Source organism: Heterocephalus glaber, unplaced genomic scaffold (genome assembly GCF_053883595.1).
Source record: "Heterocephalus glaber isolate CG9 unplaced genomic scaffold, H.glaber_assembly_v1.0 deba00001577, whole genome shotgun sequence".
NCBI classification, from domain to species: Eukaryota; Metazoa; Chordata; class Mammalia; order Rodentia; family Bathyergidae; genus Heterocephalus; species Heterocephalus glaber.
Window position 1 is genome coordinate 13,624,947 of NW_028258358.1, and position 18,182 is coordinate 13,643,128.

Sequence of the window (18,182 nt, forward strand, 5' to 3'; positions counted from 1 at the left end):
CTTGCTTTTCTTCATTTTTATCAACTACATATCACTCCTTCAAAATATAGCTTGTTTTTGCCAGATTTTGCATTTCATATTAATGGACTCATACTACAGTGAAGTATGTGGGTGATTTCTCCCAGGAGATATTTGACACTATCTGGAAATATTTTGGTTTCCACAACTTGGCAGCATGCTACTAGTGTCTAATGGGTAGAGTCCAGGAATGCTGCTAAACGTCTCGCAGTGTACAGAACACTGTAGATGATAAACAGATTTCTGGACCAAAATTTCAATAATGCTGAGGTTGAGTAACCTGTTGTAAAGAATTCTATTTTATAGCTGTACCAAAAAATTTAGTTATTTAAATTTTTTCTATTAAAATTTGTGTTGATTCCATTTTTTAACTGATATAAACCATGCTTCTATGAACATCCTGGCATTTGTATCCTCGGCACAGCAGTGTCTCTACAAGTGGAATTTTTTGGTCCTAGGATAATCATGTTTTTATCTTTCCTAGATTAACCTCCAAGTGTTTTAAAGTGGGTATTAAACTTTTACTATAGAAACTTAAGGTTTAGATTTCTTACCTGGTAACCACCAAACACACTTTTCTTCCAATTTATTTGTATCACAGTTTTGGTTAAAATAACCTTTTTTACAGGGTAAATTTGGTTATATCCAAAACACATATGTATATGTTTCTACACAAGAAAGAATTTGGATTAACAATCATCTACTTACATTTTTTTTGCTTGCTTGTCTAAAGATATAAACTCCTAAAAATGTATCATACTCACCAAGCAATCTCTCTATTCTATTTTTTTTCTTGATCTTTTCCTAACTGAACTGATTGCTTTGAGACAGACTAAGAGTAACCCCCCCCCCCCCCCCCACTTGGGAATAGCATTTGACTTTTTCCTGTGTTGGATTCACCTGTTTCCTGTATTTTTAAATTTCCTTCCTTAGTTTGCTGAAGCACACTTTGGTAAAGTCCACATTCTACTTCTCCTCAATTTTGACCTTTGAAACTTCTATTGTGCTTTATTTCTTCTAACATATTTTCAGTTTCCAAATGCAGTTTCTTGATCCCTGAATGCTTCTTTTGTTCATTAATACCCTAGTTTTGCTTCTTATTTCTTACTTACTGCTCTGGGAAAAGTAATTATAGTCGTCCTTTATTTTCCTTTGTTCCATGTACTTTTTCTGCTTTCTCAGTCTAGTTTTTTCTTTCTTTTTCTTTTTTTATGTTTGTTTCAGGTTCTGTCTTTCCTAAAATGTCTACTAGCATTTTTCTACTCAGAAACGTGGTGCTCAGAGGCAACTTGGAAATTCTGTGTATGTGGGCAGAATGAAGCAGGCACACTATCCATTTTGGTGAGAAAACCTGCTTACCTTCACTGTTGTTTTTTTGGTGTATGTTTGGGGGTGAGGGTTGGTTATTTTCTTAGAACAGAACCTTCATTCTCTTGCCTGGACGTGTTGAGATGAGAGCTGGAAATCTCACTATGAGACAGGTCTTTGCTTAGTCTTTGATTCCAGGACATGGCCACATTTTCATCTTGTGCTTCCCTTGCTGTGGCCAAACCCAGGATCCAGAGATAATCTGATACAACCTCAATGAAAGAAAATAAGCCACCCCTCTTAGCTGACTAGCAGCAATCACCAGTTACACAGGGCTGCTCTGAAAGCTAAGGTCTGGTCTGTTACACTTTTAATCAAGTATTTTGATTTTGTCTTCACTTCTGTCTCTTGACTTCAAAGGTACCAGCTGTCTCTAATTCCTGAATGTATTCTAAACTGTGAAACATGGTGGACCTTAATAGAGAAAGCAGAAATCTGAGTAAGTTCTCTTTTATCTGTGTCTTTTTTATAGTCTCAATTTTGTTCATATTTCCAGTTGGCTGATATCTTTCATCCCTCTCCTTGTAGGTTTATATCTTTTAATATTTCTGCCATTTTAATGAAGTTTTATCAGGACAATAGAAATGTTTGATCTACTGTATTTATAGAGGCCTATTCTTTACTGCTAAGGTGATAATGATCTTATAAGACATATTTATATTATTGAATGACGAGTTAAAAAATGTTTTGTAATGAACACACACATACTATGCATGCATATACACAAACTGCTCTAGACAATGCCCTAGTGTTTTGCAAGTTGCTGTTTCCAAAGATCACTTTTAGATATCCATTGTACTCAAATTCTTATTCTACTCTTTTTTTGTTTTTCAGTACTAGGGATTGGATCTAGGGACATTACTGAGCTACATCCTCAGCCCTTTTTATTTTTTATTTTGAGATAGTGTCTTGCTAAATTGGCCTGGCTGGCCTTCAACTTGTGGTTCTTCTGCTTATTCTTTTGTGTACCATTACCCTTGACTTTCATGACATTGGTCTTCCTTGTTAGTTGCAGATTCTTCTGAATTCTCTTCTCTGTCTTATTCTTCTTGCATTTGTGATTCCCAATATTTTATTCCCTCTCTCTTCTTTTTCTTTTTTTCTATTCTTTCTGTCTTTGAGGATTTCTCTTGGATTTTTTTTGAATATTTATACATAGTGGGATGTCTTGGGTAGCTCCCAATTATAAATAAGAAATTCATTTGTTACCTATATCCCATATGTACACACCTGTAGGTTAATTTTGTGTAATATTTTTAGTGCTTTTGAGTTTTGACTGCAACCTGTCACATGAGGTCAAGTATGGAATTTTCCTCTTATGGAATTGTATCAGTGTTCAAGAAGTTGTGAATTTTAGAGCATTTCAGATTTCTTGATTAGAAATGCTCAACCTGTAATAATTTCGTGCCACTTAGTACATAGTAAACAATAAAAGGCTCATGAACTGAAATGAGAAATTCCCAAATCTCATTTCAACCTTTCACCTTTGACTGTGGTACAGTAATGATTAGTGAAATGCTCCAAAAACAGGCAACCAGAGAAACAAAGACTTAGAGCTCACTGGAAACTACCAAACATATGATCAGACTTAGGAGGCTGAATGTCTGTATAAGAACAACAGAGTCCAAAGACCAGAAATGTGGTATTTTAATTTAACAACTTTCATATCCCCTTGATCATTATAAATTTAACATAATGTCTACTTATAACATCTGAATTTCTTTTAAATACTTAATCAAGATTTGATAATGTGTTAGTGCCTTCATAGAGAAAGATAAGCTGGGTTTTAAAAAACTATTTATTTTTTGTTTACCTAATAAGGAAACAACAACTACAGTAGTTGCCACTTTACGTGACCACAGAAAAACAAAATATATGATTATTTTTACATGGTTATATTACATTTTATAAGGTTAGCTACAGCATACCCCATGTTTTGTTATAAACTATATTACTTTGGCCATATGTGAACTATCAAATACTAAGCAGTGCTTTTTATACCCATGTAAGTAGTGAGTAACAAAGGAGAAAACAGATCAACATCACTTATAAATCTTATGAGCCATAATATCCATGTTAATGCTGTTTTATTGATATATTAAACAATTCTTTATATTAGGGAATATGTTTTAAAGTTGAATGATAACACGTTTTTTATCTTGGCTTTAGGTATGTAAAAAAAATGTTTGTTTCTAACCACTCTTTATCAGCATGTTAACATTCTGAATCAACTTTTTAATATTTTTGAAGTAGCTTTTTAAAAACGCTACTAAATACATTTTCATTACAAATAGTACATGAATACTTTTTGCATGCAATCTTAAAATTCGGCAAGATATTACAGACCGTGATTCTGCCATGGAGAAGGAAAGAGATTAGGATGTAAATGAAGAGGGTTTAGAATATAAAAACTCAGTACATGATAATAATGTAAAACTTAAATAGGAACAAAGATATATTCACAAATTGTGAAAACATTAGTGATCCAAAGTTAATTTAAAATTAAATGTCTGAAATGACTTCTATGATGACAGGCATTTGAAAAAGAAATTGGGAAGAAATGAATAAATAAGAGTGTGGGTGATTTGTAAATAGAATCGTTGTGACATACGAATTAATTGTTGTTCTTTTTGGCCATATGGTTGGGTTTTGGTTTACTGTAGCATCACATTAGATTCTGGCAGAAAGCAACATTCCTGCTTATTTCCAACATGTGGCCTGGCTTACTAAAAGGAAAAAAACCCCCTGAAAATTCTGTTATATTTTAAGCCAGAGTTAAAGCTCTTGGGCCCAATTTGTTCCTAAAGTCAGTCTGAGAACACTGCACTGTATTTTGCTGGAACAGAATCAGGACTTTTGCATTGCTGTGACGGGGCAATGACGAACTCTGGGCTAAGAATGGCAATCTGTCCCCATGGGTTTCCCCCTACCCCACCTCATTTCCTCTCTCTTCTGGTTTCTCTTGTACATACTTTCACACACATTTCTTCCCAAGTCAACCTAAGGCACTTTGCTGAGGAGATTAAAGTTAGGTAAGCATGCACAAAGTAAAGAGATTTTTCATCGTCCTAAGAAGCAATTTTGCCTCTAGTTGATAGAAAAACATGTGTCCAGATACCTTTCTGTTGGTTATTTACAAAAATGATATAAAAATTAGTAATAAGCCTCATAGATTGCTATTAAATTGCCTAATTTGGGTAATTTGAAAAATAGTATTTTAACTATAATATTATACTAATGTTAGAGACCATGGGAGAGAGAGGATGCTCCTTGCTCTTTTGCCATGTGAAGACTGCACCAGGCAATTCACATTTTGTCCTTTATGGGGTCTCTTGGTTGTAAAGCTATGAACGTGGGGGCCTGCCCTTCGTTTAATCATCTATGTGTAGTATATGTAGCGAAGTATTTACAGGTAACAGAACTAAACAAATAGATTTTAAACTACAAAAGTGAAAGAAGAATAATATTTTAATAGTCCCCCAAAACTGTAGACAGTGTAGATACTTTCTTTGCAAAGTGTGTGAATGGGACAGTTCAAAGAAGTCTTGTGATAGCAATTCAAACCTTCTCTGTTTCTTTGATCTTATCTGAATGCAGAGTGTAATGATTTTCATAAACAGCCTTGATTTCTCTTTCTGACATTTTTTCTTGATCGTTTCAATGTTTTTAATGTGCAAAAATTAACTGGCTGAATTGCTCTTACACTTTGCACCTAATTACACTCTGACCATTGACATAGCTCTGTTTGTAAAAAATTGTTTCTTGGAGGATTTTTAAAATTTCATGTTTTCTTTATACAGATTCACATGATTTAAGAATAAACCTCTTCAACAGGAATTCTGAGTGAGCTCATTTTTAATGTAAGTGGTGTGTGAATAAACTGGAAGCTATTGAGACCTATGCTGAAGTGCTAACTGTAAAAAAATTAAGTGCTTTCACAAGAGGCTTTCTTAATTCTCATTTCTCACGCTGTACACAGACCATAAAACGTCAGGTGGAATTACGAGTGTTAAAATGATCCCTCTTACATTTTTATGTGGTTTTGTGCAAACATAGTTTTTTGTTTTGTTTTGGCAAATGTATCATTTTGTTGTAATGACTTCTCTCCAATTAAGAAAATGGAATTAAGTGAATATTCCTTCTTTCAAGATGAGCTGTATTTATTACTGGAACGGAAGTTGTCATATCCGTGATCATTAGCTTTGAACTTTAAGCACGACTGCTTTTCCTCCAAGGACTGTTTTTCTTCAAATGACTGGCACCAGCAACATAGGCATGACTGTACAGAACAAAGCAACTCGTTACACGTCTACATTAGTCACACAGTCACCACTCTTCCTGCTCTCTAGGGCTATTTCTTTGCAAGATTAGGAGCTCGTGGCCCTTTTCTTTCCTCATACTCTTATTTTTCCCTGCAAGAAGATTTAATTACATTAGTGGTATATGATAATTTGTTCACTAGAAATACAGAGAATAATTAATATTTCTTACCAAGAGAAATACACTCTTGATTCTTGATATTTACTCTTGATTACTTGATGAACACTCTTAATAGTTGGTAAATACAGATTTTAAAAACGTTTTGTCTGGCAAATGGAAATATTACTGCATACATGACTGTACATGTGCATGTGTTTACGAGTGTGTGGCTAGTTTGTTTCAATGAGGTTGTAGTCTATGTATTCATAACCTGCTTTCTCTCACTTGATTGTGCCATAAACATCCGTCCATGTCAATGAATTCACTATTACTTTGCTGTTTTCTTCAGCCACACATTTTTCTCACATGCCTTTTCAATATTGTTACACAATAAGGTTATGAAGTTTGCAAGTGTCCCAGTTGTATTCATTCAGTTTATTCCTTTGGATTTTTTTTTTTAATCCAAAACTTTGTTCATTTTGTTTGTTTTCTGAGAAATTACATGTACCAGAAAATAGGAGGTTCATGATTTTCTGTTCTATAAAATAAGGAAGTTGACCTTGATAGAAGTTCTCTTCTAGCCCTAAAATCTGAGTAATTAGTGGCCAATGAATTTTGTAGACTGTCTTAATGTACACAAAGAGTCCAAGTTTTTGGACTGTTTTTCCAATAATGAGACAGGAATAATGGCTTCTCCCACATACAGGGAAGACGTATTTTACTTATGTTGGATTGTTGAAGGAGCTAATGAGTGGATGGATGGATGAATGTTTCAATGTGAGCAGCTAAATAAAGAGTGATTAAACATATTCTGTATGCAACAGTATATTTGTTACATACTGAAGGTGGAAAAGAAGAGGTAGATCTTGATTCAAATTTCATTGTTTGATTTGCTGTTTTCATAAGCCATGTGAGAAAGGGACTGACTTATTATAATATAAATTATGGTCAAACAGTCTAAAATCTCCCAGAATAGAGAAACAGTGCATTAGAATAATCGTATATAATTTTTATTTTATTACACGACATCCTTCATACATCAATGCATATAATTTTTATTAATTTACTGAGCAATTCCATGAGTATAACTGATTGGCTGAAGCAGCGGGGCATGGCTGGCTAAGATGTATGGGCAAAATTCAGCTATTATGATTTATAAGCCAGTCATATTTTAAAAATCAACCATAATATAAAGCAAGGGAAATCTAAAAAGCAATTTACTAGATCTCTTCAGATAGAAATATTAATGGTTTTGAAGGGTTTTACTTGATGTCAAATTACTGAGTTTTTTTCCCTGTCTTTGCTGGAGATTGAATTCCAAACCTTCCCACTGACCTGTACACCTAGCCTTGTTTTTCTTTTATAGTTTGAGACAGGGTCTCCCTAAGTTGATAAGTTACCCAGGCTGGGCTCCAACTTGCCATCCTCCTGCCTTAGCTTCTCAGAGTGCTGGGATTATCACCACATCCATCTAGCTACCAAGAGTTTTTTTACATTAGAATATTCTCTTACCTTAAAGCAGTTTTTAAATCTTTTGCTCACCAAATACAGAGCAATTGGATTAATGCAGGAATTCAAGGAGGCCATGTTGATACCGATGTAGTCCATTACCAACAAAAAGCTGCAACCAAATAAAAAGCCCAAAATAAGTTTGTGAAAAATTTGATGCTCTCAGCATGTGTTCATTGCAGACTTCTGTGTTTTTGTGAAGAAAATAAAAAATAGCCTTGCCCAGTGTTCTGAAATCATCATTAGTTTGCTAGTGGTGATCTGTGTCTCTCATTCTCTGTCAACTTCCCCGTTCTCCCTCCCTGGCCCAACTCTTCCTTTTAAATTAAAATCTCTTTGGAAGTCCTGAGGCTGAGTGGAAAGAAAGCATTTACAATTACAAAGGAGAATCAGCCACGCTATTTTCAGTCTTGCCACTTGCTCATTGCTGAGGCAGAGATTTTTTCTCTAAAATCGAAGTGAAGGTAAAATCGGAAAGTCTTAGTTGGTCCTTAAGAGTTAGAAAAGTGACACTAGCTTTTCCTATGAAAGGGACCAATGGAAACATTCCTGAGTGATATTTATTTACCAAAGGATTGATTGCTATTCTACTTTTCTTACCTCAAAAGATCACATCTATTGGGATCATTCTGATCATAAAGAGTGAGCTTCAAAATCCTGCTGAGGTGAAGGGGAAGCCAACAGAGTGCAAAAACAAGGACCAGGCAAAATACTGTTTTGGCCACTTCTCGTCTCTGAAATAGAAACATAGGCAGACCCTTGAAAGCAACTTCTTTATATTAAGAGTATACACCTTCCTAAACAGAAAATTTAATATTATTTACACAAACTAGTGACATTTGTAAAAACACAGGACAAAGAGTTTTCAATTAAATACTTAACGTAAGTTAGAACTAAAAGGAGTATGGATTCATCTGTTAAAAGTTGTTTCTCTCTAGATCCTTTTAGATGATGTAGAATATTTCTAAGTAGACAATGTAAAAATATTCTTTAGGATTCAAAAATACAAAAAGAAAATAAATATTCCCTATGTATAGTTTTAGTTATTATCAATCATAATTTTCATCTTCATAATCATAATTGTAACCTTGAGCCATCTATTCTTTGGATCTTCTTACCTGCTTTAAGTGATCATTTAAAGCTATCTGCATGCCACTCTTCTTTCTCAACATCTCACAGGTCATCAGAGTATAAAAAAATGCAGTGATGGCCAAGGGCAAGCAGAAATAGAAGCTGAAGAGCCACCAGTCTTTAGCTGTCTTGTAAAACTGTGAAGGAGAAATGATTGTTATAGTTAATACTCCTTTGTAAAAAAAAAATCTTACATACAAAATGTTCAGTTTAAAAAAATATTCACACTGCCTGCCTTGGAAGTGCAAGGTCCTGAGTTTGATGCCTGGTACCAAAAAAGAAAAAAAAAATTCACCAAGGAACAGCTATCTTCTAAAGGAGAGCCTCTTTAAGAAATACTATGTACAATCTTTCAGGCCACATCTACTAAACAAATAATTAAATATAACAAACTTTCCTAAAAAGCATTTCCAATTCTTTGTGTTGGCATAATATACTTATTCATTGGGCAAAACTGTAAGTATTGGTGATTTAATACTTTTGTCTCCAGATAAAGAAGTTATCTTTAGTATCTTCTTTCTGTGAAACACCACATCTGAATATATAAAGATATCCTAGTGTTTAGGTGAGGCTTTCATTTTCAGTAACTCTGTTTAGTGGGAAAAACAGATATGAAAAAGTCTATACTCACTATTTAGGTCAGTAACATATAAATATAAGCCATCAATTAAAAAATCAAAGTCCTTACGACTTATGCCTTTTCTCTTACTCTGTTTCTGCTCTGTATATGTTACTATATGTTGGAGAATAATTTATATAAATTATGGAGTACTTCCCCTGTTTTTACTAATAATAACATTCTCAATTTTGTATTAATGTCTTTCTTTATTCTTTTACCTACACAGTTCATGAAATTTTATATAGTCTTCTTGTACATAAAAGAGAAAATAATCCTTGGTGATTGGCCAGCTCCCCTTGTATTGAGTTCTTTTAACCTATTCCGTCGAAAAGAGCCTTTTACATTTAGGTTCTGTCTTGTGTGGACCTAATGTCATAGTTCTTTTTCTGATTAAACATTCTTTAATAAATTACCAAGATGAAAAGTATTTTGCAAAAGCAGCCTTTCCTTTAGATCCAAGATAGGGGGTCAGGCTTGCCATACAGAATCCACACATATCAGGTGTCTTCTATACGAACATTTGCAGAACCATCTCTTCATCTGATGACTGCTGTATGGTCTGATACAGAGCATATGGGAGTGGTCAGTTCTTACGGCTTTGGGTAGAAAAGCCATAAATTCCCATTAATTCTCATGTGAACTTGGTTTATTTGTGTTCTTGAGATCCAAAGTGTTCTTGGAGAAGTAGTGACCTGATTCTTGCTACTTGGGTCTTTAGGCAAGGTTAGCCCTACAGTCCTGGGACCCACATTCTTAATTTATGCCAAGGATACAAATCAATAGCTTTCTAAGGATGGGGGTCAGAGAAAAGTAGCTAAATGTTTGTAAGGTAAGGGCAGAGAAGAGAAGATAAAAGTAAAATTTACCTGCATAAAGGCTGTTTTCTGAACAGGGTGAAGCATGCAGATTCGTAGGTGACTTCCTTTGTAGTTCATGGTAATCATATCAAAACCTATGGCTTCAGGGACAGCCAGAACCACAGAGATCACCCAAATTAAAACAATTTCTACCGCTGTCCATTTTGGAACTCCAATTCCTTTAATTCGACTCCAAGAAGCAACGGCTCGATATCTGAAGATGAAAATAGATTTTCAAGATGCTGGACCTTGGCTTTATTGAACTATGTAGTTTAGTTTCTATAGAACATAACAAACAGTAGTATAGTGTTTAAGATCTACCTGGCTTAAAAACGAATTCTTACCTGTCGATACTCAGAGCACACAGACTCAGCACAGTGATTCCCACGGAGGCCTTCTGTATGAAGGGCATCAGCTTACACATCTCAACTCCAAATGGCCAGTCTTCTGCCAGCAGCTGCAAGAGGGGACAGAGAGCTCTGTGAGGGAGGCATTCATAAGAAGCCCTCTGACATATGCAGTAAGAGTTGGTAAGTGCTATGGATAGAAAGGAAAGTGGAGTAGGGTAAGAGAGATGGGAGGGCCTCACTGGTTACAGAATTTAATAATATGATCCAAATAGGTCACATTGAAAAGAGAATATTTGAGCAGAGTCATTAACAAGAGGAGTAGGATAACAAGTTCCGGGTTCTTATTCTTTTTCTCATGGACTACTGCCCCTTTGAAAAGCGCTAGTGTTCAAATTATGCAACAGGAGAGTGCATGGGGAGTAATAAAAATGCAATTTATGAGAATTCATTGTTCATATACACTAGCCGAGTCAGGATCTCCTGTGTGGGTATAACTGTGGCCAGTTGCTTAAGGTCCTCTCTGAAAATTGATGCATATGTCATAGAGTCCCAAAGCTCAGGTCATGGCCAAATCAAAATGTAAGTTACTGAAAACCAGATAATAAATATACTCAGCTAAGGCGACTAAGGGCACCCACCCATAAAACAGTACTCTATTTAAGAAGAGTATGTGCATTCATACACTTGTTGTTAGACGTAGACAATTTACTTAACTGAACAGTGAATCAGCCAGAGTAGCCACACTGTTCCTTGAACACATTAGGCACATCCCTGCTTTAGTTATCTGTTCCAGCTTTTATTCTGGAAGGCTCTTTCACCACAGAGCTGCTTGGCTAACTCTCTCACCTTTTTAGGTCCTGGTCAAATCTTCTCTTTTCAATATGGTCTATTTGGGTCATATTATTAGATACCATAACCAGTCAGGCCTTCCCATTTCCCTAATCCTACTCCACTTTCATTTTTATCCATAGCACTTACCAACTCTTACTGCATATGTCATAACTTTTACTTACTTGTTTGTTTAGGCTTTGCTACCTTGAGCCCTACAGTATAAGACAGAATATGAGTTCCTAAGTTACCTAGAGTAGTGCCTGACACGTAGCAGATGCTTGATAAAAATTCATGCTTCTAAAATACATAGACACAAGCAATACAATGAACAAAAACACATACTTCTTGCTATTATATATATAAGTATCTCACTTTATCTGATGCAGACTATGCAACTATCCATTACTAAATGTGGTTGTTTTCTTTCTTAGGACCAGTGGGTGTACCCCATACTGGTAAATGAATCACTTTAGGTAAACATCTGGACCAAATGTTTATGAGGTTTTGAAAATGAAGACAAATATTTCAAATCTATGTTTTTTTTCAAAACATGTTTAAAAAATAACCTTCCAAAAGTGAAAACTATTTTGAAACACAATTGGGTGTTTCTGTCCTTTAGTAACAAAGACTCAATTTAGTTTGTCAAGCTGTGCTGATTGTTCTATAACTAGAATGGAACCAAGGGCTAAAATGTGTGTCTCATTGTGGATGTGACTTGAAAACAAACACAGTGTCAATTTCATTTTTAAATCAGACATGAACATTTACACCGAAATGCAGGACAAATGTGGGCTGACTTTCACATATGTGTTTCACGTAAGACCCTGGAAGCCTACAAGGCCAGGCAGACTGACACAGAACAGTAAAGGGAGGCAGGTGGAAGTGAGTCCTTGGTGTCAGGAAGATAATGGTGGGGCTGATAGTAATCTCTGTGTGAAAAGAACCGGTGCTAAGAAACATCACATAATTTTTGCTACTGGACGTCGAATATAAAAATACCTTGATTTTTCAAAAGAATCAAAATGTTGTAATTTTGATACAAAATCTCACCATTTAAAAAAAAACTGCCAACTAATTAATACTTTAAAAAATATTGTCATACAATGTTGTATTAACAAAATGGAGTTCTGGATTAATGAATTCATTCATAACTCTGCTTGATAATTCATTCAAAATACTTATTGAGTATTTACCACACTCCAAAGACCATGTGGAGTCCAGGGTACATTTCAGTGAACAATGCAAACCATCTACTTGTATGGAACTTATCGTAAGATCTCTCTAAGAAGATGAAATTTAAGTGGCAATGTGACTGAAATAAAAGAATAAGACATACAAAGGACATGTTAAGTGGAGAAAAGAGCAAGTTCAAAGGCCCTGAAGTTAAAAACAAAAAACGAGAACAACCTAGCCTGTTAGAGTGGAGGCAGAGATAACCAGAAGACAATCAAGGCCTGGAATGGAGTGAGCCAGGCTAAGTATATAGGAGATGAGGCTGAATAGAGGAGGAGTTTAAATGCTTTTTTAAAGGGAATCCATTGCAAGGTTCTAAGTAGGAAAACAGAATGATACATTTTACCCTATTAAAAGGTCACTCAGGCTGCTCAGTATAGAATAGTACATGTGGTCAAGAAAAAAAGGCATTTCTGAGAACTACATGACGCTCTTGTAAAAAAGCCACCCATCCCCGAAATGAAATTAATAAAATGTTTTGTCTTGTAAGAGGCTTGGATTATTCTCCCTCCCTAGTTAATTTTGCACACAAAGCATGTTCTTTCCTTTGGTCAAGCTAGGCAGATCTTGAACATGTGCTCCCTGTTGTTGTTCCTCTAAGTGTCACTTATCATTGTTAACCTCGGTATGCTTGTTGTGGAACAATTAGCTAAAGGTGTCACAAAGTGATCTTCAAGCTTGATTTGCAGAACTGTACATCGCTCAATGGTCTGGTAGCATCAGTAAGTCTGAAAAACTTGATTTTATCAAAACTTGTGAAACGATCAGTTTAGCCCCTGGACTTTCCTTCTGTACCCTTTTCCCTCATTTACAATTTTGCTTGCTGGGGGAAGCTGGCTTTGAGTTCTTGTTCTTTTTCCCTCTTAACTGATACTGTCTTAATTAAGCTTTCTCTACTCCAAGCACTGATGTTTGATGTTTGGTAAACACCAATGCTGCCCATTGGGCACATGATTTTGATTTGAGGGGTCTGTAACAAGGTTTGCTAAGTCAGCAAAGTGCTTGTGGTAGATACCTTGATATCAAGTTAGGCTTCTAGGGCACTGTTTGCTCTGGGGATGTCTCTGGATTATCTTCATAGATGGCATTGGCCACCCTTGGTACAAAACCACTTGGAGAAGAGAAACTTCTAAACTTTGGTTCATCCCTCCCTCCCTCCCTCCTTCCTGCCCTCTCTCCTTTTCTTCCTCTTTCCATTTCTTCCTTCCTCCCTTCCTTCTTTCCTTCCTCTTTCCCTCCCTTATTCTCTCCAGCCATCCCTCTCACCTCTTTTTGTGGTGCTGGGATTTCACTCAGACCCTTGTGCATGCTAGGCACGTGCTCTATTACATACATACATACATACATCTGGCCCTATGTTTCAATTTGAACCAATTGGGTGAACTCAGTTATGACATTCAATTGGAGAATTCTCTTTCTATTTGTATTCAGTGTTTTGGGTTCCATTGCAGGGATCCCTTGGATCAGTTTGACAGAGTGAGGAAAGGGGAAGAGTGAGGGGAAGTGTATGGATTTCTTGAACCTTATCTTTTTGTTGTTCTTCCTGTGGAATCAGTTAATTTAGTGTGCTATATTTTGTATGTCTCTGTGTCATGGGCAACTTCACTTTGCTTTCAGAGTACAGCTAATTGTGGTGTATCCTTCAAATTAGACTTTCAGTTATGAATCTATGAAAAGGTAGCAAATGATCTTTTGTCCTGTTGTTTGGCTTCGGTATGTTTTTGACGTGGGACAAAAATGGCCAAAGAATAGAAACCTAAGTTATCATATCATTTAGCAATTAAAATTATTTTAGTGAGAAGGCAAATGGAAAAACTGTATGTTACTTTACCAAAATGAACATGATCAGCACAAATGGATTATCATGGTCCAGCAGGCAAAAAACCTAAGCTTGTCCTCCATAATATATAATGGGAGAAAGATGGAGAAATAACGTTAAAAGCTCTAAATCCACAAACGGATCTGCCATCAGGAGCTCCTCAACCTGTGGTGGCAGCCACTCTACTCCTTAAGGAGAGGAAGAAAATCATTCAGAAGGGGGATGGAAAATCATTTGTTAAAGAAGAAATGCCTAGAATAGTCTCCCCCTCCCCTACTGATCAGAGTACCCAGTTTGGCAAGCATGCCTCTAATGCCTAGGTAGGGCAACGTCTGTTTTGCTGTGTTTCCATTGGAGGACTGAAGGTGAATGACAACCAGCTGGAGTAATTTGGATACATTCTCATTTCTTTACTTCTGACTAATTTAATTGGAAAAAATAATACTCCTTCATATCAAGAAAATTCTTCCCACATGGAAAATTTATTTGCCTCCATTTTTCTTCCTATCACTCTTTTCGGCTGGTATTTGGGCTCCCATGAACATTATGCTGATGGCTGGAGAACCTTGAATAGTTCTTGAGAAAGCAAGAGAAGAAGTCCAAAGATTCCATCTAGCACATCCAATGAATGCTGCTGGATCAGAGGCAATCATACCAGTCTCCATAATGCAACCTATTTCAGATGTAAATAATGGTAGATTACCCTGTGTCAAAAATTATAGGAGATGCTTATTGGTAGGACACCTAAAAGGGGGTCCCTAAATTAAAGAGAATTAACAAACTACAGGAGGTTCAATGAAAACCTCTATGGACTATCTGAGACTTTTAGAATGTAGGTTTTAGGCATATCAATATCCCAAGGCTCTAGAAAAACAAAAACAACATAATGATAAATATTTTTTTTATTGGCCAAAATGCTCCTAACATGAGAAAGAGACTTAAAATGGGAATAATGGTTTAGGAGTGTCTACTTTACAACTACTAGAAATGGGTTTTAAACTTTTTAATAACAGAGATCTAGCACAGAATTTGAAGGGACAAGAGAAAATTAAGCAACAGGATTTCCTGCTCATAGCAGCTCTCACTCAGAATCCCAGAGGGAAAAATAGAAAGGGTTATAAGAAAAATCCAAAGAAGGTAAGCAAGTCATCCCCCTTCAGGAAAAAAATCAATATAGTTACTGCAAGGAAGAAAGATGTTGGATTAGATTACCCAAAACAGAAGAAGCTAAAAGAGTTGAAAAAATAAAGAATGTTGCCACTGAAATGGTGGAATTAAAAGGGTAAATTTCTATGAAGAATGAAGAAGGCCAGAGGCTCCCTTTGATTCAATAAAACCTCTTACTATATCATCATAGGAGCCTCAGGTACAAATCAATGACTTTCTTATAGATATGAGAGCCACTTATTCTGTCATTAATATATATATGGCTATCTCCTCATTCAAAATACCATATAACTGTAACAGGATATCAGGTGAAGCTTTAGCCTAACCTTTCCTGTATCCTTTGGAATCCCACTTGGTGACTATATATATATATATATATATATATATATATATATATATATGCCTGATTGTCCAGTTCTTCTACTGGCTATGACTTATTTGCTCACTAAAGTAACTCAAGTAACTTTTTCCCCACACTGGTTAGAAATAGGAGTTTCATGTGAGTATACCTGCACCATCAGATGCTATTGATATAGAATAATCCACAGAGCCCTTGGAGGAACCAGAAGGCATTTTAAATTGAAAAAGTAAGAATGTGCTGAATCACCATGCCTGTCTGGGTGCTCCAAAAGGAAGGCCTTGAAATACTACATGTGACCTCATACAACATCCCTTAAAGAAGAAAGGATAAAAAGGAACACAACCACTTTGGATGGTCTTCTAATAGGACCATGCTCTTGCCCATACAATATGGCCATCCTCTTGGTGCACAAGCCTAATTCCAAAGAATACTGGTTTTTGCCAAACCCCAGAGCCTTCAATCAAAGTAGTGCAAAATGTACACCCAGTTTTTTTCCCAACTATTGTACTCTCCTGACTACCCTATCAGACGACCTATATTGGTTCAGTGTACTAGACTGAAAGGATGCCTTTTTTTTTAATCCCACTAGAAGAATGGCAGGACCCAAAGCCCATGCTAAACAACAATTTTACAGGACTGTGGTTCTGTGAGGGTTTAAAAACTTGTCTACAGTCTTTGGAAGAATACTAGCCAAAGATGTAAGGTATCTTCAACTGGAAGAAGGACCCCTCCTATAATATGTAGATAACATTTTTGTTCCAAGTAAGAACAAAGAAGCTGCAACTGAAAATGCTGTTGAGAACTTAAATTTCTTGGCTAGTAGGGAATATATAGTCTCTAAGGAAAAGCACAAATCTGCTAAGAGACTGTTGAATAGACAGTTGAATTTTCCAAGGGTATGGGAGATTTCTCCCCTAACTGGGGAGAAACTATTGACCATGCACCACCCTTACTAACTGCTGACAATTGTATGGCTTTCTGGGGATGGCCAGATTTTGCTATCTGAATTCCTAAGTTTGAGCTAAAGTCCTTTATGAAGCTCTAACAGGAGGAGACCTAGAACTCTTGCAACATACTAAAGAAAGAAAATGGGTTAATGGACAAAGGAAAACCTGCTTACCACTTCAGCTTTGGGCCTTTGCAATTTAAGAAAGTCTTTTCACATTTTGTATAAAAAGCAGGGACTGACTCTGAGGGCATTAACACAGATGGTTCTTTTCATCACCTGTGGCTTACCTTTCAAAGTAAATTAATCAAACAGCAAAGGGATGGTCTCCTTGCTTCTAGGCAGTGGTACCAACCTGTGATGTTCACCAGGAAGCTGAAACATTCACTCTGAAGCAATGCCAACCCCTCACTATGTCCTTTCACAACAGAACAAGGAGTCTATTGGCTGACTTCAGGATGGTTGGAAAGATATCAATTTTGTTAGACAACCCTAATATAAAATTACAGGCAATTTCCACTTTGAATCTTGTCACTTTGATGACACTTGACTTCAATGAGTGCCATTTACATGACTGTTTCCAGATAATTGAACAAATGTTCTGTTCAAAATTGATGGGACCTGATAAACCAACCACTGGGAAAATCAGATATGTTCATGGATGTGGTAGAAGTTTCATGGTCCAAGGACAACTGTAGGTCAGATATATCACTGTCACCTTGCAAGAAGCTGCTGAAGCAAAAGCCTACTCCCTGGCCCTCAGTATAGAATCTTAAAGTCATTGCTTCATGAGAGTGCTACAATTGGGTAAAATTATAGTGGTCAATATTTACACTGACTCCAGATGTGCATTCTCAGTGGTTCATGATCATGGGGCTATCTAGAAAGAGTTTTACTAACCTCAAGCAACATCAAATATGCTTCTGAAATTTTAGGTCTATTGCAAGCTATTAATAAGCCAAAGTAAGTAACTTCAATTTGTTGTTAGGACACAAAAGAAAAAATTGATATTGGGCAAAGGAAACTGGTTGGCTGACCAGGCCGCCAGAAAGGCCACATGAACTTTGAGGCTCATGAATGTATCCCACAAGACTTAGAAAAAGCAAGAGTAGAGGTTTGAGTCTTCTTCCACAGAGCCTCTCGTTTGGAAACTCAGTGCTAACAGCATTGACCTTGTGCCAGAATCTAAACTATTCTAAAGAACCTCTTAAAACAAGCCCACCTAAGTGCCTATTATGGTAGGACACCACCCTTTAGTGGGTCCAGAGGTATCAGGTAGGCTACAAACTACATAGATAGGCCCAACAATATGTAATCTCTGCCAAGAAACCCCTAAAGACTAAACTCTCCAACTGGGGAAGCCAGTTATGAGACTGAGGATGAAGCATTGTGAGACTGGCAAATAGTCTTTACCATGATGCCAAGGTTCCTGGAAATTTTAAATACCTGGTAGTTCAGGTAGACACTTATATTGGTGAGTTGAAGCCCATCCCTCTCATATAGGAAGAGCTTCTGAAATAATTAAAGCATTACTGAAATAAAAATTAAGTGCTG

The 18,182-nt window shown here is 36.3% G+C and overlaps 1 protein-coding gene across 1 annotated transcript in view; it reads right to left on the bottom strand.

The window, feature by feature from the left end:
• Positions 1-3,015: 3,015 nt before the first annotated feature.
• The window catches only part of Ednrb (endothelin receptor type B), a 31,994-nt gene continuing 16,827 nt past the window's right edge, over positions 3,016-18,182 (bottom strand). Inside the window, exons 3-8 of the mRNA XM_004845222.4 lie at positions 10,266-10,378; positions 9,931-10,135; positions 8,433-8,582; positions 7,915-8,048; positions 7,318-7,426; positions 3,016-5,665 (exon numbers count right to left, since the gene is read on the bottom strand). Coding sequence (XP_004845279.1) covers positions 5,531-5,665; positions 7,318-7,426; positions 7,915-8,048; positions 8,433-8,582; positions 9,931-10,135; positions 10,266-10,378 — 846 coding nt within the window. The 3' untranslated portion in view covers positions 3,016-5,530. The remainder of the gene's footprint in view (positions 5,666-7,317; positions 7,427-7,914; positions 8,049-8,432; positions 8,583-9,930; positions 10,136-10,265; positions 10,379-18,182) is intronic.